Below are 24352 nucleotides of genomic sequence, written 5' to 3'. Positions count from 1 at the left end.
ACATGAAAAAGTGTTCATCATCATTAGGCATCAGGGAAATTCAAATCAAAACCACATTGAGATACCACCTTACACCAGTTAGAATGGCAAAAATGGACAGGGAAAGAAACAACAAATGTTGGAGAGGTTGTGGAGAAAGGGGAACCCTCTTACACTGTTGGTGGGAATGCAAGTTGGTACAGCCACTTTGGAAAACGATGTGGAGTTGCCTCAGAAAATTAAAAATAGAGCTACCCTATGACCCAGCAATTGCACTCCTATTTACTCCAAAGACACAGATGTAGTAACAAGAAGGGCCATATGCACCCTAATGTTCATAGCAGCAGTGTCCGCAATAGCCAAACTGTGGGAAGAGCCGAGATGCCCTTTAGTACATGAATGGATAAAGAAGATGTGGCCCATATATATAATGGAATATTACTCAGGCATCAGAAAGGATGAATACCCAACTTTTACATCAACATGGATGGGACTGGAGGAGATTATGCTGAGTGTAATAAGTGAATCAGAGAAAGTCAATTATCATATGGTTTCACTTATTTGTGGACTATAAGGACTATCATGGAGGACATTAGGAGAAGGAAGGTAAAAATGAAGTGGGAGAAATTGATGGGAGAGACAAACCATGAGAGATTATGGACTCTGAGAAACAAACTGAGGGTTTTAGAGGGGAGGCGGGTGGAGAATGGGTTAGCCTGGTGATGAGTATTAAGGAGAATACATGCCGCATGTATCACTGGGTGTTATACAAAAACAATGAATCGTGGATCACTACATCAGAAACTAATGATGTATTGTATGGTGACTAACATAACATAATAAAATAAAATTTTTAAAAATTGCATTAGATACTCATTTCTCACAGTTCTATATTCTGGGAAGTCCCAAGTCAAGATGCAGGCAGGTTTGGTGTCTGGAGAGCACCCATGTCTTAGCCCATCTTTGCCCTTTCATCTCACATGGTGCCAGGGGGCAGGGAGAGTTCTGAGTCCTGGTGTATAAGGGCACAAATCCCAGCATGAGACTGCACCCTCTTGACCTAAGTGCTTCCCTATTCCCCACCTCTTCCTCCCATCACATTAGTGTTTGGTTTCATCATAGGGATGCTAGAGGTCACACACTTTGAGCTGATATCAGCAACTGAAGGATCAATTAGTTGTTCTTTGCAGGTGGAAGTTTCCTCCAGTGGACCAATCAGCATGAGGATTCTCATGTATTCACTGGAAGCTTCTGGTCTCTGTGTGCACACAGTGAACACAAGACCTTTAGAACCAGCTGTTGACCTTGGGGAGTGGACAGCTTCCACTGCAGACACTGGGTAAGACTTTGGTCTATTTCTATGATCATTTTATAATTTCAGCTGCTTCCATGGATCATTCTTATTTTGCCAGGATTCTGACTGCTTCTACTTAGAACGGCAGTTTTTCTCTTTTTTCTCCAAGTTTTCATATTGTTTAGTAGAATTAGTCAACATACCATATGATTTTATTATTGCATGCTAGTCCTTGACCTTCATTCATCACTTTTCTCCTCAGAGCCCACACAGGGGAAATCTAACAAGATCCCATGGATTTGCCCTCCTTTGATGCAGCTGGGAGATTAACTTTACACAAGCCCCTCCATGAGCGGACTCCTTCGCCACCAGTGACTCACAACATACACCCTGAGCCAGTGTAATTCCCTGGAACTCTCCAAGCATTTATGTTTTGCTGAGAGGCCTGTCCTGTTCTCAACAGACATGATGATGAAGGTGATAAAGTTTTTATACTTGTGTGTGTGTGTGTGTGTGTGTGTGTGTGTGTGAGATCATTAGACTTCATGTCTACACCACACCTGGAGGGGGAGGGGGAACCTTTGCTTTCCCATGTTATCACCAATATTGATGCTGTGAGCATGGTTCAAGACAGTGTTCACACCAGATTTTTTTCTTCCCTTACTTTGGATTTTTGATGCCGCTGTAGCCTCATGAACAGCATGCAGTTTATGCTGCTTCTAAAAAGCTTTCACATTAAGCTCGGTGGTCCTGCGATGCACAGGGATTGCTGCTGGGACTTCTCTAAGTTTCAGTGGAGGTAAATGGAGATATTTGTAATTCATTCATGTTTAGACACAACATTAAGCAAGTGTAAGCAACTGTGTGCTTTGTGCGTATTAGAATAGGTTTTTTTCCTATTAAAGTTTCAAATCAAAGAATGAATAGGTAAGCACAGAATCATGTGAACAGGGAGGCTCCCTGGGGCATACAGTTATAGATGGAATGGAAGGCCCGGACTCTGACAAGAAGCCTGCCTATAACCTCCATCCCCACCTGCTCCTGGGGCTTAAAGACAGATTTGGGGAGTAGTGTGCACATCTTGGTGGTCCGGATCACCTTCTACAGGGAGGTTTGTGTCTGGGCTCACACTGACGTCCCCTCACTGTGTCACTGGCACAGTAATACATGGCCGTGTCCTCAGCTCTCAGCTGTTCTGCAGAGACAGCATGTTCTTGCCGTTGTCTCTGGAGATGGTGAATTGGCCCTTCACAGAGTCTGCATAGTATGTGCTACTTCCATCATTGCTAATATCTGCGACCCACCGCAGCCCTTTCCCTGGAGCCTGGTGGACCCAGCTCATGCCATAGTCAATGAAAATGAATCCAGAGGCTGCACAGGAGAGTCTCAGGGACCCCCTCAGTCTTCACCAGGTCTCCCCCAGACTCCACCAGCTGCACCTCACACTGGACACCAGCAGACACAAAACATCCTGGTCAGGAAACTGTCACACAACCACTCTTCTCTCACTCACATACTCTCATACATTCAATGTTTCTTGTTCACCATAAATTACCTTATAAAAGAGCAACAAGGAAAACCCAGCCAAGTGCAAACTCCATGGTGAGTTGTCTGTGTTCTCTCCTGATCACTGAATGGGAACACCTGGGGAACCCGGGGCTAGTCTCCTCTCCCAGCTGCAAGGGTTGGGGCTCAGCTGGTTTAATCAGCAGAGGGAGGGCCCTATTTGCATGTCCTCTGAATATATATTCAACTTGGGATCTATGCTGACAGAGAGGGCAGTGTCCAGAGCAGGTGTGACTGCCGTTGATGTGGTGCTATTGATCACTTTTGAAAAAAATATCATTTACTGTTTGATAACTTTCCAGTGTATATTCTTGGCCTCCATGTAATACTTTGGTTTTACATGTAAACATAAATCTTGGGGTTTAGGTGTCATGTTCCCCCTTAAGTGATGTGAACCTACACCTAGAATTGTGGATGGTTTGCGAGTTGTCCAAGAGCATTTATGGGGTGAGAGTGAGCCCCAGGATATAAGTCGGTGCTCCTTTCACAGTACTGTGCTGCATCCCTGAAACCCCTCTTGGGACAGAGTGGGCAGGCTCATGAGGAAGGTGGAACCTCTCCTGTAATGGGGACGGAATGATTTTGCTTCTTCTGGTGTTTACCTGAATTACAGAGAAAATCAGGATTTTGAAGGTGTAATTTCATGTCTCTCAAAATTTACTCTCTCTGTGTTCCTCCAGAATCATCTGTGTGATTACCTGTAATAGCTCTGATGTGTGTACTTGGCACAGGATGAACTACACACACGCAGAGTGTGGGATATGATAAACACCGGTGTCAAAATCAATATTATCGAGAGTGAGCACATCAATTCTCCCTAAAATGTCCTGTACTTATCTTGGAATTCCTCCTCATTCTTCCCCTCGTCACCGTGTCCCCACATAACTGTTGATCTTTCTCATGTCACTTTAGACTACCTTTAATTTTGTAGAATTCATAAATAGATAATGGTATCATATGTACTATTTAGTAGGGCTTCCTTGGCTCAGCAGGAATCCTTGTGCGTACAGCCGTGTTGCTGTGTGTATCAGGAATCATTGGTTTAATGACCGGCAGCTCTGAAGGCACAGGCTTGGAAGCAGCAGCCAGAGGAGGACCTGAAACAGCAGAAGGAAGCCCCTTGTTTCTAGGCTCATCCACACACCCTCCTATCCCAGGAGCTCTTGGTCCCAGAAGGAGATTCAATCCCTTGCTGTTTGGTAACATGATCTGCTGGCTGTGGAGAAGAGACCAAGAGGCAGAGCAGGTGGACAGGAGAATGTTCAGGTAGAGGCTCTGAAAGTCCAGGCGATGGAAGAGGCCAGGACCTGGGATGAAGAGCAGTGAGGGAGGAACTGGCCAGGCCGCAGAAGTAACCTCTGCACAAGAAAATTCAAGACTCAGGTACCAGGGTGTGGAAGTTACAACAGTGTTCAGCCTCTGACTGTGCCCCTATGTCCCATGTTCTCCACTAGATTCCACTGCTAACCTTAGGTGTGAGCTGCAGGCACCACCTGGGCACAGGAGCTGCTCTTTGCTTCAAACCAGGAGCCTTCTTTCTTTGTCACCAGGGCATGGAGAGGACCCATTTCTGCAGCCACCTCTCCCCATACCCCACAGAGCTTACCTGACACGTATGGAATCTCCTCTTGTAGAGAACTGTTTTCCTACAATACTGAGGCTGATAAGGAGGCTCCACACATGCGTGTCTCCTACTGACTTCAAGTACTTATTTACTTTTAGGCATCGTGGACCCACAGTTAAAACTGTGGGTTTTAACTCTGACTAGAATGTAAAGTCTCTGTATCAGGAGAGTGCAAATCTATTGCCCCTTTGACCTCCTCCCGGTTTTCTATGTTAATCAGAAAATAAGGACCATCAACCACTAAGTTAGGATGTACATCATGTCTTTCCTGAGGAATAATATTGCGTATCAGGTTCTCTCCTCTTCTTTCCACAAATTGAACTTAGAGCAAAGGAGACAGGCACTCCAATGGGGATGCATCTGGAACTGTACAAGGAAGAAGAACACTGTGTGGACCCACAGGGAGCCTCCCAGCAGCCATGTCATGCTTTGGGGCAGAGGTGTTGTGAAGTCAATTTCTTCCCTTGTAAGTGCTGATGATAACAGGGAACACTGTGCATTACACACATGCGTCAGTCCTCCCATAACCTGGGGTAGATGCCAGATATTTGATTCCCCTCCCTGATTATGTCTCATGATGTTTTTAACTCTCTTAGCCCCTTTGTAGGTCACTTTGTATTGAGGAAAATGGTTAGTTTGTGAGGAGGAGTGTCCAGGATTCTGGAAAGCACAGGTTCTGTCCTTAGAGGCACATGGTGCTGCAAGCATTTCCTGTCCATCCCTGTTTTGTTAGCTTCCTCCCAGGAACCTCTGTGCCTTTTTCACTAAATGTGCTTTTTTCTCATCTGCTAAACATCCTCATAAGACTTGCTTCAGCTCAAGGAAAATCTTTCTCATAAGTCCTTCCTTGACCACCTGTCCTCCTCAGATATGGATCATCACTCACTTCTCTGTGGCTCCCAATTTCTCCCTCTGTGCATCTCCCTCAGAACAGGTACACCACCGAGGTACTTGCACTTGTTCACCAGCTAATAGAGGCAGAGACAACTCCAATTTTCTTAGTCCCTGAATACAACAGTTATCTTCATCACATTTGTACCATGCATCGCTGGTACAGAATTCAGTCAGTCCCCGCTGAATAGTGTTTTTCCTGTAGCCTTACATGACTTATGAAATCTACTCTACTCATCCCCTGCTCCTGTGCATCGGGATATAACAGCATCTGAATTCTGCCCAGGTCAGTTCTAGGCACCTTGTAATTTAGTAACCCTATCTTACATTCTTTCCACTAGTTCATTCAGTGAACCTTGTGAACAGGCCATTGTAGAGTCAGTGATGATGACAAAGCAAACATGATTTCCAGAGCCCTGAGCCTCCTGAAGTCCCACAAACAGATGCAAAATGCAGTTCCTTTATTTCTTTCTCAGAAGTCTAAGGTAGAGTTCCATAACTGGTTATGTAATTCATTAACAAATACTTATTTTGTTCTAACTGCACAAACTATGGCCCTGCTTAGTCCCTGTGAACACAGCAATGAACAGAAATAGAAGAACGTGCCTTCATGGGGTTTACATATGAGGAGGGAAGACTGACCATAACAAGTAACCATCCTCTCTTCCTCCACATGGTAAGATTCTCTTGCTGACCGGGGTGTGAAGAATAGTTGGGGATGGGATAGGGACCTGGGAGGTTGGAATCAAGCAGGTGAGGAGATTCTTGCTGGTGTCCAGGTGAGAGTTGATAGGAGCTCAGTCCAGGGTGGCAGCAGTGAAGGGGTTGGAAATGGTTGGATTCTGAGTGTGTCTTGAACTTATAACTGGCAAGACTTGCTGACTAACTCGTGATAGAGTGAGATAAAGAAGTAGTTAAGGAGGGCCCCCAGCTATCAGCCCCAGAGACTGAGGTCTCCATCCTTTGTCCAGTGAGAAGCCCAGGTCCACGCCAGTCCTCATATCTCTTGTGAATTCCTGGCGGGTTTTCATTGTGTCTGGTCATCTCTGGCTTTGCTGTTTGTCTTTCTGTCCATCATTTGGTCCCCTCTGTGTCTGTCTGTCCTTGTAGCAGCTTCCCCCACCAGCTTGGAATAGCCACTTTTTGATGGTTCATGTCATTCATATATTTTCATTTGGTGTCATATTTGTAATGTATTTTGCCCATTTTCCATTTTTGGTTGATTTGGGTAGGAATTTACCCAGGCATTAGATAGGATCAATACCCACCATTTTTATCCACATGAATGGAACTGGAGGAGCTTATGCTAAGTGAAATAAGTCAAGGAGAAAAGACAATTGTCATACGGTTTAACTCATATGTGGAACATAAAAATAGCATGAAGGACATTGGGAACAGGAAGGGAAAAATGAAGCAGGGGATAATTATAGGTGGAGGAGAACCATGAGAGACTAGGACTCTGGGAAACAGACTGAGGGTTTCAGAGGAGAGGAGGTGAGTGGATGGTTTGGCCTGGTCATGGGTATTAAGGAAGTCATGTATTGCATGGAGCACTGGGTGTTATATGCAAGCAATGAATCATGGAACACTACATCAATAACTAATGATGTACGGTATGGTGACTAACATAACGTAACAAAAAAATAAAAATCTTATTATTCCAATACTTAGAATTTACTAAGAAAAAAATATTTGCAAAGTTAACTCTGAAGTGCTTAATTCCAAAGTATTTTAATCTACTTATATGTGTTTGAACATGAATATATACAGATGCCTAATAAATAATTTGTAGATATGGTATAAAAAAATAAATGCAGCCCTCATATTGAGGGTTCTGGAATGAGTGTCATCGAGAAGTATGGACTGGACGATAGTTCTACTCCATTTGCTCCATTCTGGATTACCCCCTCCAGACACACCCATGTTGAGGTGGTCATGTGTGACAGTCCAGAGGGATTACATTACTTTAGAGCAAATAGCTTAAAATTGAGACTGGCATCCATTGCCTCCTGCTTCCCAGTGTCCCTAAGCTTCCAAGTGGCCTTCCAGGTCTCCCCATGAAGGCCTGCCTAGAATTGGGTTCTCTTTATCTCTCTGGACCAAGTCGCATGACCTTCATTTATGATGCAGCCTCCCTTTATTCTGAAGCTCAAAATCTGCACTTTTCTGTACCAGAGAAAGTCAGGGTCTTGTCCCTTCAGGCCATGAGCTGATCTTTGCAGGCTCAGAGGCCACTCTGCAATTTTCCTGAACAATGAACACATCCTCTGATAGGAATTTACTGACTTTTCCTGAGAAATATGACTATCACTCTTTGCTTGGCCATTTTGCAAATCTAGCTCATGCACATATGTAGATTGTTAGAATTCCCACAATTTCTGGCAAGAACCCTCTATTTTTAATGTTGCTTTGACTTGGTCATGGTTTCCCCTTGCTAATAGTCTTGTGCTCATGAACATCCTTGTAAGATGACTGTGCACTGTTATTAGTTGGTCCTTTTCTCCTTATGTGATGGCCTGTTGCCACCTTGATTGCTGTTTTATTTGGTCCAGAGCTTCCCCATAGAGTTTGTCCCTGCAAAGTGGGCCTTGAGTGTTAGACAGGCTTCCACTGGAACTTCCCCAGAGTTTAATGGAGAGGAGAACTGGATACACATCTTTGTAACACAAGATAAGATGTGAGTGACTAATGTAGATAGGAAAAGTACTGGGGACTTTAGAGGTTCCTTCTGGAGGTGATATTGCAGTTCTTAAAGATGTTTCTTTATTTTTTTAGCAAACATTGTCAAAGTGCAACACATTTTTGAAAAAAAAAATCCAATACAGACCATATAAAAAGAACCACTGGTTTTATTTTTTATTTATATTATTTATTTTTTTGAAAACTTTATTTATTTATTTGACAGAGAGAGACACAGCGAGAGAGGTAACACAAGCAAGGGGAGAGGGAGAATCTGGCTCCCTCCCAAGCAGGGAGCCCAATGCGGGGCTCGATCCCAGGACCCCGGGAACATGACCCGACCCGAAGTCAGATGCCTAAAACTCAGCCACCCAGACATCTCAAGTACCACTCATTTTAATGGTTGGCACCTTTCAAATGAATGAATATAGCAGGAATTTTATTTTTTAAAATAGTTGTTTGTGGTCGAGATTCTTTCCAGTTTCTGATATTACAAGGAAGTTGCTTCTCACCCTGGAGCTATATCTCTGAATCTCAGAGAATGTATTACTTATATGCTTTCCATAACAACCATGAACGTGAAGAAGATGCAGAGGGACATTTTTGCATCCATATGGGAGTTTCTCTGCCCTGTGAAGTTCCTATTTTATATAGGTGTTTTTGAATGATCAATGTCAAACATGGGAATATAAATAAAACACAATTAAAATTATGAAGTTTCTGTGACGATGGCCGTAAGAACATGGGCGTAACAAGGTTAACCCATTTTTTGGAAAAGCTTGATGCCCATAAAGATAATTTGGTGTAACCCTTATCAGAAATCCAGAGTATCATTTAGAGCAATAGATTACGGGGCCAGCATATAATTCAAATCCCTGTCCATTAAGGGATTTGATGAATTTAATTTTATGTGGAAATAATATCAGGCTGTGGACACAGTCCTATTTCCCATCTGGGGTCTGTGATTCTGTGGCAATGAGATGATTCTAGTCTGGGAGGCAGGAGAGGGTCTGCTGGGACATTGATGCTTCTTCAGGAGTTACTTTCAGAAGAATCTCTCCCTCTGCCAGTCCCTGTTTGGGTCTGCCTGTGACCTTGGGAATGCTGTCACCATGTCCATCCATGGCGGGGTTCCCCTAGGTTTTTGAAGTGACATAAAATTGATTTAACACCAAGATACTGGAAACACTCTGGCTGTCAGTTCCCTCAGATCATCTACAGTCTTTAGCTGCTTGGTGGCACCAGGTGATTTCAAAGCCTGTTAGTTAAATGATCTATTATAGCACGGTTCAGGGTACAGACAAATTGGTTATAGCCTTGAGTCAATACATGGGAGGAAAGCTCACAAAGAGAGTCAGAATATATCTGCTCATGTGTTACCATCAGTAGCATATTCCTGGGGAAACTGGGAGTGAGAAACCAGGCTTCAGGTGCCATAGAACACAGGGAGATGGACTTTATCACACGTACACCTTCCATGGCATGTGCATATATTTTATTTCTTGAATGTGTCCTTTCCCATGTTGTGAAGTCATTCCTGAACCAAAGCCTCCATGCCTTTTAGCTGATGGAAAATTTCTTGATTTGGGTTTCCATCCTGATTTGTACCAGCTTTCAAATCCAGGGACTGAGACACACACCTGACAGCTGTCTGGTGGGACAATTGTGCATGGTGTGGCTCAGACTCAAACAACATATGGTCATCACATCCACAGTCTCCTGGTAAGTTTGAGAAAACAGCGTCCTCAAGGTAAAATTACACATACTCTCAGAGATACATGGACTCTTGTCCAAATATACTCCCACTGGCACTGATGAGATTATGGTCCCATGCATTCTGCTGTGGGGACATTTAAAAAAGTTTCAGATATCATATCCATCCTAAACCAACAAAGTCAGGCTGCCTCTCCACTCTAAGTTTTTGACAGCTTCTTTTGACTTTTAGGAAATTCAGCCTAATTGATGAAACACTTTGACCCTGCTGGATGAGACAAGGACATCTCTTCTGCCTCCAGATCCCGCCGTTTCCACTCCTGAATGGTTCCTGTGCAACAGGAAGACTGCCGACTTGCCATACCACCCAAAAATGCACCTACTTCCCCCGTAGAGAGACATGGTGTGATGCTAATAATGTTCCTGCAATTCTTGACTTCTGGGAGCACACATCATATCCTGTTCAAAGCCCTGGGCTCATTGCCAGGAGGTGCATTCTTCTCTGTGCCACTCATTGAGTCAGGATATGTATATGGGCCACATATGTGAAACAGTACTTACTGCAAAATAATATAATAATTGCATAATACTTAATGGGTTTGCACAAACAGCAATTCAATCATAAGACCACTGGATCAGAGTAGAGAGGGAAATAAGTTAGGATATTCTGAAATACAACCCCGGATTTCAAGTCTGAGCTTCAGCATATATAGCGGAAGGAATTTAACACCCTCTTTGCTATAAGTAAACAAGGGAGGGAGGAAGTGTGATGGAGTAGGGGTAAGGGTCCCTACACTTGTCTCAACCCTGGAACACAGCTAGGTCGTTATCAAGTCATTCTGACCAATCAAGAAATCAGTCAGAGGTCTGAGAGTCGAAAACTGCAAGTGTACAAATAGAAAATCAACCACCTTTTGGAATGTAGGAGGTGTGCAGATTTGTCTTCTGGGTGATACAAGTGTGGTGATGACAGCAGGGAAAGAGTGAGCCTCCTGAAGCTACCGACAATGTATTATAGAAGCAGAGAGCAAAATCTGAACTTTTCGAAGTCCGGTACTGTGGGGATGTGCTTGGAATAAAGATGCTGAAGTGTCAAAGTGGGGCAGAAAGACAGGGTCTGAGGATCCCCTTAGCCATAAGAAGAATGTGCGGCACCAATGTGATGCACAGTTACCAGGCATAGGAGCCTGAAACCTGGTCGAAGGGTAAGTCTCAGTGCAGGCATTCTGCTCTGCTTTGCCATAAATGGTGAACCACTGTGTGGTCATGTGACCTCTTTCCTGCGACTTGCAGGGAAAAGGCAAAAAGGCTAAGGGACTCTCTTGTAGAAAATAGCATAGGTCCACCCCATGTGACTCCTGAATTTTGAAGTTTTGAAACTCAGTCATGTGCCTGAGATAGAGCAGCTCCAACAAAGGCAGGGTGAACACAGGGTTCAAATGGAAACTGGGGACAAAAAAGGGTTGAATGCTGTTCTGTGAAGGCTCAATGAAGAGTGCAGGGTGCGAACTTACAACACCGGTTTAGAGCAGATGCCATATTTAACCTACCCATCAGTGCAAAACAGCTCTACCTATTGGAGGCCAGAGCCGCTTACACCAAGCGCTGCACCCGGCTCCCAAGATGGGCATTTCCACTAGGCCAGAACCCCTGAGAATAACCACAACAGGCACCTCCCTGAGATCAGCAGAATCTATTCCTTCTCACCAAGTCTAATGATCATTGAGTGCTGTGAAGTTTCAGCTCTAGGGGAAGTAGGATTTAGCTTTCTTTTTTTTTTATTAATTTCTTCTATTATTACTTTATTTTATATTAATTTTATTTATTTTTTGACCTATATTCATTTTTAGAAGCAGACCAAAACAAACCCAGGATCTTCGTTTCTTGATTTTTTTACCCCGTTCTTTTTTATTTTCTGAAAAATAAAATGAAGTATGGAAAATTTACCCCAGAGGAATGAATAGGAAGTAAATCTCATGCACAGGCTTTTAATCAATACAAATATAGGTATGATGTCTGAACTAGACCTTAAAACAATGATTCTTAGGATACAAACTGGGCTTTAAAAAAGGATAGAAGACACTAGAGAATCCCTTACTGCAATGATAAATGAACTGAAATTGAATTAGGCCCAAATTAAAACAACAACAACAACAACAACAACAAAAACCCACAAACAACTAAATCCAAGATGCAATCCCAAGTGGAGGCCATAAAAAATGAGGATGGATGAAGGAGAGGAGCGAATCTGTGGTATACAAGATAAAATTAAAGAAAATGAGTGAAAAGAAGAGGGAAACCAAGGTAATGGGCCATGAAGGTAGATTAGGGAACTCAGGGACTTATTAAACATTATAACATTTGTATCATAAGAGTCACAGAAGATGAAGAAGAAAAAAGGGGGATTAGTTTTATTCCATGAAGTAATAGCCAAAAAGTTCTCTAATATGCAGAGGACACAGACATCAAAATCCGAGTATAGAGAACTGCTATTAAAAAGCTGACTATCACCAAGGCATATCGTAGTCATACTCACAAAATACAACACAGACAGGAACGAATCCTGAAAGATGCAAGGGAACAAAGGGGCTTGGGGCTTAACCTCAGGGCTCTCAGTAAAACACAACTCTGTAAAGGATGATCAGACTCAAATCCCACAGTCATCACATCCACATCTTCTGGAGACTGAAAAAACAGCATCCTTAAATTAAAGTTCCACATATCTGGGAAACCCTGACTCCCTTGTTCCAAGTTTCTCCCTCTGTGTGTCCACTGTGTCCTTTCACAGAGTCCTAGGAGAGTACTGGTTAGTCCTATCTGTGGGAGGGAACATGTGAGAAATCACCCTGAACTCACTGAAGGAACTTACCAGGTACTTTTCCAACAAATGCAGCAGGGAAATGCCAGAGCATCAGTGCTTGGGTTCGTGTGTCACTAACGTCTCAGTCTGTTCCAGCTGCTGTAACAATGTACACTGACTGCGTGGTTTTAAAAACAGCACTCATTTCTCACAGTTCTGGATTCTGGGAGTCCAGGTCAAGGTGCAGACATTTGGTGTCTGGAGGTACCCACCTCCTAGTGTGTTCTTTCTGTCCCCTCTCGTCACATGGATCAGGGGCAGGGAGCTTTCCCAGTCCTGTGTATAAGGGCAGTGATCCTGTCATGAGACTGCACCCTCCTGACCTAAATGATTCCCTAAGGCTGGTCCTCCTCGATCCATCACAATATCCTTAGGATTCAACCTGTGATGGTCAAGGTCATACACATTGAGCTGATATCAGGAACTGAAAGATAATAGGTTATTCCCCGCAGGTAGAGGCTCCCCCATCCAGCAACTCAGCCTGAGGATTCTCATGGATCCAGTAGAAACCTCTGGTCTCTGTGTGCACACAGCAAACACAAGGATGTCAGAACCCGTTTGTGACCTTGGGGAGTGGACAGCTTCCACTGCAGAGATGGGTAGAGCTCAGTCTACTTCTATCATTATCTTTCTACTTGTGATGTTTCCATGGATTGTTCTTCTGAATTTCCAAGGATTGGAATAATTTTCTACTCAGAATGGCCATTTCTCCTTTTGTTCTTGCCATTTTCACAGGTGTTTAGTCGAATTAGTCATCACATGGTATCTTTTGATTATTGTCTGTTAGCACCTTGACATTCATTCCTCACTCTTCTATTCCTGCCTCACAGATGGAAACTCTAACAGAACACACAGTTCTCCCTCCTTTGATGCAGGTGGGAGACTGGCTCCACAGAAGCCCCTCCCATGAACAGGACCCCATCCCCACCACTGACCCACAGCACACCCCCTGAGCCAGTGTCCTTCCTTGGCTCCATCCAAGCAGTTATGTCTTGAGGAGAGGCCTGCCCTGCTCTCAAGAGACAAGATGGTAAAGGGGATGAAAGTTTTATGTTCTCATTTTTGTGTGTTTGTGTCTGTGTGTGCAATCAACAGACTCTATATCCACACCATGTCCTGGTGGGGTCCCTCTGTTTCCCACGCTGCCACTAACATTGTTGGGAACATGGTTTAAGACAGTGAGTCCCACCAGGGATCTTTCTTCTCTGGCTTTGGATTGTTGATGCCACTGCAGCCCCATATCCAGAATGTAGTTCTTGCAAGCTTGCACACTGAGCTGGATTCTCCTATGATACACAGTGAGTGCAGCTGGGACTCTTGACAGTATTCAGGGGATTTGTATGGAGTTATTTGTAATTCATTCATATTTAGGTCCAGGAACAAGCAAGTGCAAGTGACACTGACTTTTGCGCTTGCAGGTATAGCAGTTCTTCAACTTTTTATTTATGTCAGAGAATGAATAGGTAGCACAGAACTATGTGTGCAGAGAGGCTCCCTGGGGGAAACAGCTATAATTAGAGAGGAAGCCCCAGACCCTGGGAGGAAACCTGCCATATCCTCCAGCCTCATCTGCTCCTGGGCCTTAAAGACAAAATTATGCATAGTGTGCACCCCCTGGTGGTCCAGATCCCCTTCTACAGTGAGGTTTGTGTCTGGACTCACACCGAGTTCCCCTCACTGTGTCACTGGCACAGTAATACACGGCCGTGTCCTCGGCTCTCAGGCTGTTCATCTGCAGATACAGCGTGTTCTTGCCGTTGTCTCTGGAGATGGTGAATCGGCCCTTCACAGAGTCTGAGTAATATGTGCTACCACCACTGTAAATAGCTGCGACCCACTGCAGCCCCTTCCCTGGAGCCTGGCGGACCCAGCTCATGTAGTAGCTGCTGAAGGTGAATCCAGAGGCTGCACAGGAGAGTCTCAGGGACCCTCCAGGCTTCACCAGGTCTCCCCCAGACTCCACCAGCTGCACCTCACACTGGACACCTGTAGACACAAAACATCCTGGTCAGGAAACTGTCACACAACCAATCTTTGTCTCACTCATATACACTCATACACTCAATGTATCTTGTTTACCATAAATTACCTTTTAAAAGAGCAACAAGGAACACCCAGCCAAGTGCAAACTCCATGGTGAGTTGTCTGTGTTCTCTCCTGATCTCTGAATGAGAACACCTGGGGAATCCGGGGCTGGGTCTCCTGTCCCAGTTGCAAGGGTTGGGGCTCAGCTGGTTTAATCAGCAGAGGGAGGGCCCTATTTGCATGTCCTCTGAATATATATTCAACTTGGGATCTATGCTGACAGAGAGGGCAGTGTCCAGAGCAGGTGTAACTGCCGTTGATGTGGTGCTATTCATCACTTTTAAAAAATATCATTTATATTTGATAACTTTCCAGTGTATATTCTTGGCCTCCATGTACTACTTTGTTTTTACATGTAAACATAAGTCTTGGGGTTTAGGTGTCATGTTCCCCCTTAAGTGATGTGAAACTACACCTAGAATTGTGGAAGGTCTGTGAGTTGTCCAAGAGCATTTATGGGGTGAGAGTGAGCTCCAGGATATAAGTCGGTGCTCCTTCCACAGTACTGTGCTGCATCCCTGAAACCCCCCTTGGGACAGAGTGGGCAGGCTCATGAGGAAGGTGGAACCCGGTATGTAATGGGGACAGAATGATTTTGCTTGTTCTAAGGTTTACCTGAATTACAGAGAGAATCAGGTTTGTGAAGGTGTAATTTTAAGTCTCTCAAAGTTTACTCTTTCTGTGTTCCTCCAGAATCATCTGTGTGATTACCTGTAATAGCTCTGATGTGTACTTGGCACAGGATGAACTACACACACGCAGAGTGTGGGATATGATAAACACCGGTGTTAAAATCAATATTATCAAGAGTGAGCACATCAATTCTCCCTAAAATGTCCTGTACTTATCTTGGAATTACTACTTCCTCTTCCCCTCGTCACCCTGTCCCCACATAACTACTGATTTTTCTCATGTCACTTTAGACTACCTTTAATTTTGTAGAATTCATAAATAGATAATGGTATCATATGTACTATTTAGTAGGGCTTCCTTGGCTCAGCAGCAATCCTTGTGCATACAGCCGTGTTGCTGTGTGTATCAGGAATCATTGGTTTAATGACCGGCAGCTCTGAAGGCACAGGCTTGGAAGCAGCAGCCAGAGGAGGATCTGAGGCAGCAGAAGGAAGCCCCTTGTTTCTAGACTCATCCACACACCCTCCTATCCCAGGAGCTCTTGGTCCCAGAAGGAGATTCAATCCCTTGCTCTTTGGTAACATGATGTGCTGGCTGTGGAGAAGAGACCAAGAGGCAGAGCAGGTGGACAGGAGAATGTTGAGGTAGAGGCTCTGAGAGTCCAGGCGATGGAAGAGGCCAGGAACTGGGATGAAGAGCAGCGAGGGAGGAACTGGCCAGGCCGCAGAAGAAACCTCTGCACAAGAAAATTCACAACTCAGGATGGGGGATGGAAGTTACAACAGTGTTCAGCTTCTGACTGTGCCCCTATGTCCCATGTTCTCCACTAGATTCCACTGCTAACTTCAGGTGTGAGCTGCAGGCACCATCTGGGCACAGGAGCTGCTCTTTGCTTCAAGACAGGAGGCTTCTTTCTTTGTCACCAGGGCATGGAGAGGACCCATTTCTGCAGCCACCTCTCCCCACACCCCACAGAGCTCACCTGACACGTATGGACTCTCCTCTTGTAGAGAACTGTTTTCCTACAATACTGAGGCTCATAAGGAGGCTCCACCCCTGTGTGTCTCCTACTGACTTCAAGTACTTATTTACTTTGAGGCATCGTGGACCTGGACTGTGGGTTTTAACTCTGACTAGACTGTAAAGTCCCTGTATCAGGAGAGTGCAAATCTATTGCCCCTTTGACTCCCTCCCAGTTTTCTATGTTAATCAGAAAATAAGGACCATCAACCACTAAGTTAGGATGTACATCATGTCTTTCCTGAGGAATAATATTGTGTATCAGATTCTGTCCTCTTCTTTGCACTAATTATATTTAGAGCAAAGGAGTCAGGCACTCCATTGGGGATGCATCGGGAACTGTACAAGCAGGAACAACACTGTGTGGACCCACAGGGAGCCTCCCAGCAGCCATGTCATGCTTTGGGGCAGAGATATTTTGAAGACAATTTCTTCTCTTGTAAGTGCTGATAATAAAAGGGAATACTGTGCATTATATGCACGTGTCAGTCCTCCCATAAACTGGGGTGGATGTCAGATATTTGATTCCCCTCCATGATTATGTCTCATGATGTTTTCAACTCTCTTATCCACTTTGTAGCTCACTTTGTTTTGGGGAAAATGTGAGTTGGAGAGGGGGAGTGTCTACGAACTCTGGAAAGCACAGGCTCTGTCCTTAGAGGAACACGTGCTACAAGCGATTCCTGTCCATCCCTGTTTTGTTAGCTTCCTCCCAGGAACCTCTGTGCCTTTTTCACTAAATGTGCTTTTTCTCATCTGCTAAACATCCTCATAAGACTTGGTTCAGCTCAGGGAAAATCTTTCTCCTAAGTCCTTACTTGACCACTTGGCCTCCTTGGATAAGGATCATCACTCACTTCTCTGTGGCTCCCAAATACTCCCTGTGTGCATCTCCCTCAGAACAGGTACACCACCGAGGTACTTGCACTTGTTCACCAGCTAATAGAGGCAGAGGCAACTCCAATTTTCTTAGTCCCCGAATACAACACTTATCTTCATAATCTTTGTACCATGCATCGCTGGTACAGAATTCAGTCAGTCCATGCTGAATAGTGTTTTTCCGGTAGTCTTGACAAGACATATGAACTCTTTACTCATCTCCTGGTCCTGTGCATGCGGATATAACAGCATCCGAATTCTGCCCAGGTCAGTTCTAGGCAACTTGTAAGTTAGTAACCCTATCTTACATTCTTTCCACTAGTTCATTCAGTGAACCTTGTGAACAGGCCATTGTAGAGTCAGTGATGATGACAAAGCAAACATGATTTCAGAGCCCTGAGCCTCCTGAAGTCCCACAAACAGATGCAAAATTCAGTTCCTTTATTCCTTTCCCAGAAGTTTAAGGTACAGTTCCATATCTGCTTATGTAATTCATTAACAAATATTTATTTTGTTCTAACTGCACAAACTATGGCCCTGCTTGGTCCCTGTGAACACAGCAATGAACAGAAATAGAAGAACGTGCCTTTTTGGTGCTTATGTATGAGGAGGGAAGACTGACCAAAGCAAGTAACCATCTTCTCTTCCTCCACATGGTAAAATTCTCTTGCTGACTGTGGTGTGGAGAATAGTTGGGGATGGGATAGGGACCTGGGAGGTTGGAATCAAGCAGGTGAGGAGATTCTTGCTGGTGTCCAAGTGAGAGTTGATAGGAGCTCAGTCCAGGGTGGCAGCAGTGACGGGGTTGGAAATGGTTGGATTCTGAGTGTGTCTTGAACTTGTAACTGGCAAGACTTGCTGACTAACTCATGATAGAGTGAGATAAAGAGGTAGTTAAGGAGGGCACCCAGCTATCAGCCCCAGAGACTGAGGTCTCCATCCTTTGTCCTGTGAGAAGCCCAGGCCCACGCCAGTCCTCATATGTCTTGTGAATTCCTGGAGGGTTTTCATTGTGTCTGGTCATCTCTGGTTTCGCTGTTTGTCTTTCTGTCCATCCTTTGGTCCCCTCTGTATCTGTCTGTCCTTGTAGCAGCTCCCCCCCACCAGCTTGTATTAGCAGCTTTCTGATGGTTCATGTCATTCATATATTTCCATCTGGTATCATTTTTGTAATATATTTTGTCCATTTTCTGTTTTTGGTTGATTCAGGTAGGAGATTACTCACCCATTAAATAGTATGAATACCCACCATTTTTAAAAATTTTTTTATTGTTATGTTAATCACCATACATTACATCATTAGTTTTTGATGTAGTGTTCCATGATTCATTGTTTGTGCATAACACGAGTGCTCCACGCAGAATGTGCCCTCTTTAATACCCATCACCAGGCTAACCCACCCCCCCACCCACCTCTCCTATAGAAACTTCAGTTTGTTTTCCAGAGTCCATCGTCTCTCATGGTTCGTCTCCCCCTCCGACTTACTCCCCTTCATTCTCTTCCTCTAGCTATCTTCTTCTTTTTCTTTTTTCTTAACATATATTGCATTATTTGTTTCAGAGGTACAGATCTGTGATTCAGCACTCGTGCACAATTCACAGTGCTCACTATAGCACATACCCTCCCCAATGTCTATCACCCAGCCACCCCATACCTCCCACCCCCCACCACTCCAGCAAACCTCAGTTTGTTTCCTGAGATTAAGAATTCCTCATATCATTGAGGTCATATATACATGTTTCTCTGATTGACTTATTTCACTCAGCATAACACCCTCCAGTTCCATCCACATCGTTGCAAATGGCAAGATCTCATTCCTTTTGGTGGCTGCATAATATTCCATTGTGTATATATACCACCTCTTCTTTATCCATTCATCTGTCGATGGACATCATGGCTCTTTCCACAGTTTGGCTATTGTGGACATTGCTGCTATAAACATCGGGGGTGCACGTACCCCGTCGGATCCCTACATTTGTATCCTTAGGGTAAATACCCAGTAGAGCAGTTGCTGGATCGTATGGTAGCTCTATTTTCAACTGTTTGAGGAACCTCCATACTGTTTTCCAGAGGGGTTGCACCACCTTGCATTCCCACCAACAGTGTAGGAGGGTTTCCCTTTCTCCGCATCCCCGCCAACATCTGTCTTTTCCTGACTTGTTAATTCTAGCCATTCTGACTGGTGTGAGGTGGTATCTCATCGAGGTTTTGATTTGGATTTCCCAGATGCCGAGCGATGTGGAGCATTTTTTCAAGTGTCTATTGGCCATTTGGATGTCTTCTTTGGAAAAATGTCTGTTCATGTCTTCTGCCCATTTCTTGATTGGATTATTTGTTCTTTGGGTGTTGAGTTTGATAAGTTCTTTATAGATTTTGGATCCTAGCCCTTTATCTGATATGTCATTTGCAAATATTTTCTCCCATTCTGTTGGTTGTCTTTTGGTTTTGTGGACTGTTTCTTTTGCTGTGCAAAAGCTTTTTATCTTGATGAAATCCCAATAGCTCATTTTTGCCCTTGCTTCCCTTGCCTTTGGCAATGTCTCTAGGAAGAATTTGCTGTGGCTGAGGTCGAAGAGGTTGCTACCTGTGTTCTCCTTTAGGATTTTGATGGACTCCTGTCTCACGTTTAAGTCTTTCAAACATTTGGAGTCTATTTTTGTGTGTGGTGTAAGGAAATGGTCCAGTTTCATTCTTCTGCATGTGGCTGTCCAATTTTCCCAACACCATCTGTTGAAGAGACTGTCTTTATTCCATTGGATATTCTTTCCTGCATTGTCAAAGATGAGTTGACCATAGAGGTGAGGGTCCATTTCTGGGCTCTCTATTCTGTTCCATTGATCGATGTGTCTGTTTTTGTGCGAGTACCATACTGTCTTGATGATGACAGCTTTGTAATAGAGCTGGAAGTCCGGAATTGTGATGCCTCCAGCTTTGCTTTTCTTTTTCAACATTCCGCTGGCTATTCGGGGTCTCATGGTTCCATACAAATTTTAGGATTATTTGTTCCATTTCTTTGAAAAAATTGGATGGTATTTTGATGGGGATTGCACTGAATGTGTAGATTGCTCTAGGTAGCATTGACATCTTCACAATGTTTGTTCTTCCAATCCATGAGCATGGAACGTTTTTCCATTTCTTTGTGTCTTCTTCAATTTCTTTCATGAGTATTTTATAGTTTCCTGAGTACAGATCTTTTGCCTCTTTGGTTAAATTTATTCCTAGGTATCTTATGGTTTTGGGTGCAATTGTAAATGGGATCGACTCCTTGATTTGTCCCTCTTCTGTCTTGTTGTTGGTGTATAGGGTTGCCACTGATTTCTGTGCATTGATTTTATCTCCTGCTACTTGACTGAATTCCTGTATGAGTACTAGCAGTTTTTGGGTGGAGTCTTTTGGGTTTTCCACATACAGTATCATATCATCTTCAAAGAGTGAGAGTTTGACTTGCTCTTTACTGATTTGGGTGCCTTTGATTTCTTTTTGTTGTCTGATTGTTGTGACTAGGACTTCTAATACTATGTTGAATAGCAGTGGTGATATGGGACATCCCTGCCGCATTCCTGACCTTAGGGGAAAAGCTCTCAGCTTTTCCCCTTTGAGAATGATATTCGCTGTGGGTTTTCAGAGATGGCTTTTATGATATTGAGGTATGTACCCTCTATCCCTATACTCTGAAGAGTTTTGATCAGGAAAGGATGCTATACTTTGTCAAATGCTTTTTCTGCATCTATTGAGAGGAGCATATGATTCTTGTTCTTTCTTTTGTTAATGTATTGTATCACGTTGATTGATTTGCGGATGTTGAACCAGCCTTGCAGCCCAGGGATAAATCCCACTTGGTCATGGTGAATAATCCTTTTAATGTACTGTTGGATCCTATTGGCTAGTATTTGGTGAGAATTTTTGCATCTATATTCATCAAGGATACTGGTCTGTAATTCTCCTTTTTGATGGGGTCTTTGTCTGGTTTTGGGATCAAGGTAATGCTGGCCTCATAAAATGAGTTTGGAAGTTTTCCTACCATTTCTATTTTTTGGAATAGTTTCAAGAGAATAGCTATTAATTCTTCTTTAAATGTGTGGTAGAATTCCCCTGGGAAGCCATCTGGCCCTGGGCTTTTGTTTGTTGGGAGATTTTTGATGACTGCTTCAATTTCCTTAGTGGTTATAGGTCTGTTCAGGTTTTCTATTTCTTCCTGGTTCAATTTTGGTAGTTGATACATCTCTGGGAATGCACCCATATCTTCCAGGTTATCTAATTTGTTGGCATAGAGTTGCTGAGAGTATGTTCTTATAATTGTTTGTATTTCTTTGGTGTTGGTTGTAATGTCTCCTCTTTCATTCATGATTTTGTTGATTTGGGTCATTTCTCTTGTCTTTTTGATAAATCTGGCCAGGGGTTTATCCATCTTGTTAATTCTTTCAAAGAACCAGCTCCTAGTTTCGTTGGTCTGTTCTACTGTTCTTTTGGTTTCTAGTTCATTGATTTCTGCTCTGATCTTTATGATTTCTCTTCTCCTGCTGGGTTTAGGCTTTCTTTGCTGTTCTTTCTCCAGCTCCTTTAGGTGTAGGGTTAGGTTGTGTATTTGAGACCTTTCTTGTTTCTTGAGAAAGGCTTGTATTGCTGTATACTTTCCTCTCAGGACTACCTTTGTTGTATCCCAAAGATTTTGAACAGTTGTGTTTTCATTTTCATTGGTTTCCATGAATTTTTTTAATTCTTCTTTAATTTCCTGGTTGACCCATTCAGTCTTTAGTAGGATGCTCTTTAGCCTCCATGTATTTGAGTTCTTTCCAACTTTCCTCTTCTGATTAAGTTCTAGTTTCAAAGCACTGTGGTCTGAAAATATGCAGGGAATAATCCCAATCTTTTGGTACCGGTTGAGACCTGATTTGTGACCTAGGATGTGATCAATTCTGGAGAATGTTCCATGGGCACTAGAGAAGAATGTGTTCTCCGTTGCTTTGGGATGGAATGTTCTGAATATGTCTGTGAAGTCCATTTGTCCTGTGTTTCATTTAAAGTCTTTATTTCCTTGTTGATCTTTTGCTTAGATGATCTGTCCATTTCAGTCAAGGGGGTGTTAAAGTCGCCCACTATTATTGTATTGTCGTCAAAGTGTTTCTTCACTTTGGTTATTAATTGCCTTATAAAATTGGCTGCTCCCATGTTAGAGGCATAGATATTTACAATTGTTAGATCTTCTTGTTGGATAGACCCTTTAAGTAGGATATAGTGTCCTTCTCCATCTCTTATTACAGTCTTTGTTTTAAAATGTAATTTGTCTGATAAAAGGATTGCCACCCCAGCTTTCTTTTGGTGTCCATTAGCATGGTAAATGGTTTTCCACCCCCTCACTTTCAATGTGGGGGTGTCATTGGGTCTAAAATGAGTCTCTTGCAGACAGCATATAGATGGGTCTTGTTTTTTAATCCAATCTGATAGCCTGTGTCTTTTGATTGGGGCATTTAGCCCATTTACATTCTGGGTAACTATTGAAAGGTATGAATTTAGTGCAATTGTATTGCGTGTAGGTTACTTTTACTGTATATTGTCTGTGTTCCTTTCTGATCTATGCTGCTTTTAGGCTCTCTCTTTGCTTAGAGAACCCCTTTCAATATTTCTTGGAGGGCTGGTTTCGTGTTTGCAAATTCCTTTAGTTTTTATTTGTCCTGGGAGCTTTTTATCTCTCCTTCAATTTTCAATGAGAGCCTAGCTGGATATAGTATTCTTGGCTGCATATTTTTCTCGTTTAATGCTCTGGAGATCTCATGCCAGTCCTTTCTGGCCTGCCAGGTCTTTGTGGATAGGTCTGTTGCCAATCTAATGTTTCTACCATTGTAGGTTACATATCTCTTCTCCCGAGCTGCTTTCAGGATTTTCTGTTTGTCTCTGAGACTCGTAAGTTTTACTATTAGATGTCGGGGTGTTGACCTATTTTTATTGATTTTGAGAGGGGTTCTCTGTGCCTCCTGGATTTTGATGCCTGTTTCCTTCTCCACATTAGGGGAGTTCTCTGCTATCATTTGCTCCAATATACCTTCTGGCCCTCTCTCTCTTTCTTCCTCTTCTGGGTTCCCAATTATTCTAATATTGTTTCATCTTATCGTATCGCTTATCTCAAATTCTGCCCTCGTGATCCTGTAGTTGTTTCTCTCTCTTTTTCTCAGCCTCTTTATTTTCCATCATTTGGTCTTCTATATCGCTGATTCTCTCTTCTGCCTCATTTATCCTAGCAGTTAGTGCCCCCATTTTTTATTGCACGTCATTAATAGCCTTTTTGATTTCGACTTGGTTAGATTTTAGTTCTTTTATTTCTCCAGAAAGGGTTTCTCTAATAATTCCCACGCTTGTTTCAAGCCCAGCTAGTATCTTTAAAGTCACGATTCTGAACTCTAGGTCCGACATAGTACTAATGTCCGTATTGAGTACGTCCCTTGCTGATGGTACTACCTCTTGTTCTTTTTGCTGAGGTGATTTTTTTCGTCTTGTCATTTTGTCCAGAGGAGAATAGATGAATAAGAGAACAAAATGCTCACAGGTTAACAACATACCCAGCAAATATGCTCTATACAAATCAGAAAAGACCTGTAATCAGGGGAAAAGAAAGGGAAAGAATGAAAAAAGAAAGAGAAAAGAAACACAAAAAGAAAAAGATAAAAACAAAAACGGAACAATACAAAAAAAACAGAATATGAACAAATATGATCAGGCTAGTGTATCGATCATTGCCACACACTAGATTTTGGGCGTATTTTGGTCTGTTAGATAAAAGTGCCTCCTAAAATTTTAAAGGAAGAAAGACATATATGTACAAAATAAGGGTTGATAAAATGGAGGGATGGAAGATGACTGTAAAGTAAAAATTATAAAAGATTTTATAAAAGGAATTGATAAAATAAGAAGTTGTTTGAAAAAAGAAAGAAGATTAAAAGAAAAAAAAGGGAGAGAATGTGATCAGGCAAGAGACTAGAACCAAGCCATACACTAGTGATTTAGGGTATATTTTGATCTGTTAGAAGAAACTGTATCTTAAAATTTTAAAGAGAGAACAACTTATATATATATGCCAAAAATAAGGGTTACTACTATGAAGGGATAAAATATGACTCTAAAATGAAAAATAAAA

General features: G+C 43.0%; 2 gene segments (V, D, J or C); both read right to left on the bottom strand.

The window, feature by feature from the left end:
• The window catches only part of LOC113938949, a 155114-nt gene extending 140263 nt beyond the window's left edge, over nt 1-14851 (bottom strand). The window contains 2 exon segments of the C gene segment in view: nt 14291-14592; nt 14696-14851. Coding sequence covers nt 14291-14592; nt 14696-14741 — 348 coding nt within the window.
• LOC113936889 overlaps nt 1-24352 on the bottom strand; it is a 232241-nt gene that overhangs the window by 196993 nt on the left and 10896 nt on the right.

The sequence above is a fragment of the Zalophus californianus genome, chromosome 6, assembly GCF_009762305.2.
Source record: "Zalophus californianus isolate mZalCal1 chromosome 6, mZalCal1.pri.v2, whole genome shotgun sequence".
NCBI classification, from domain to species: Eukaryota; Metazoa; Chordata; class Mammalia; order Carnivora; family Otariidae; genus Zalophus; species Zalophus californianus.
The sequence above is the reverse complement of the archived record's forward strand: the minus strand, read 5'-3'. Positions and strand labels throughout refer to the sequence as shown.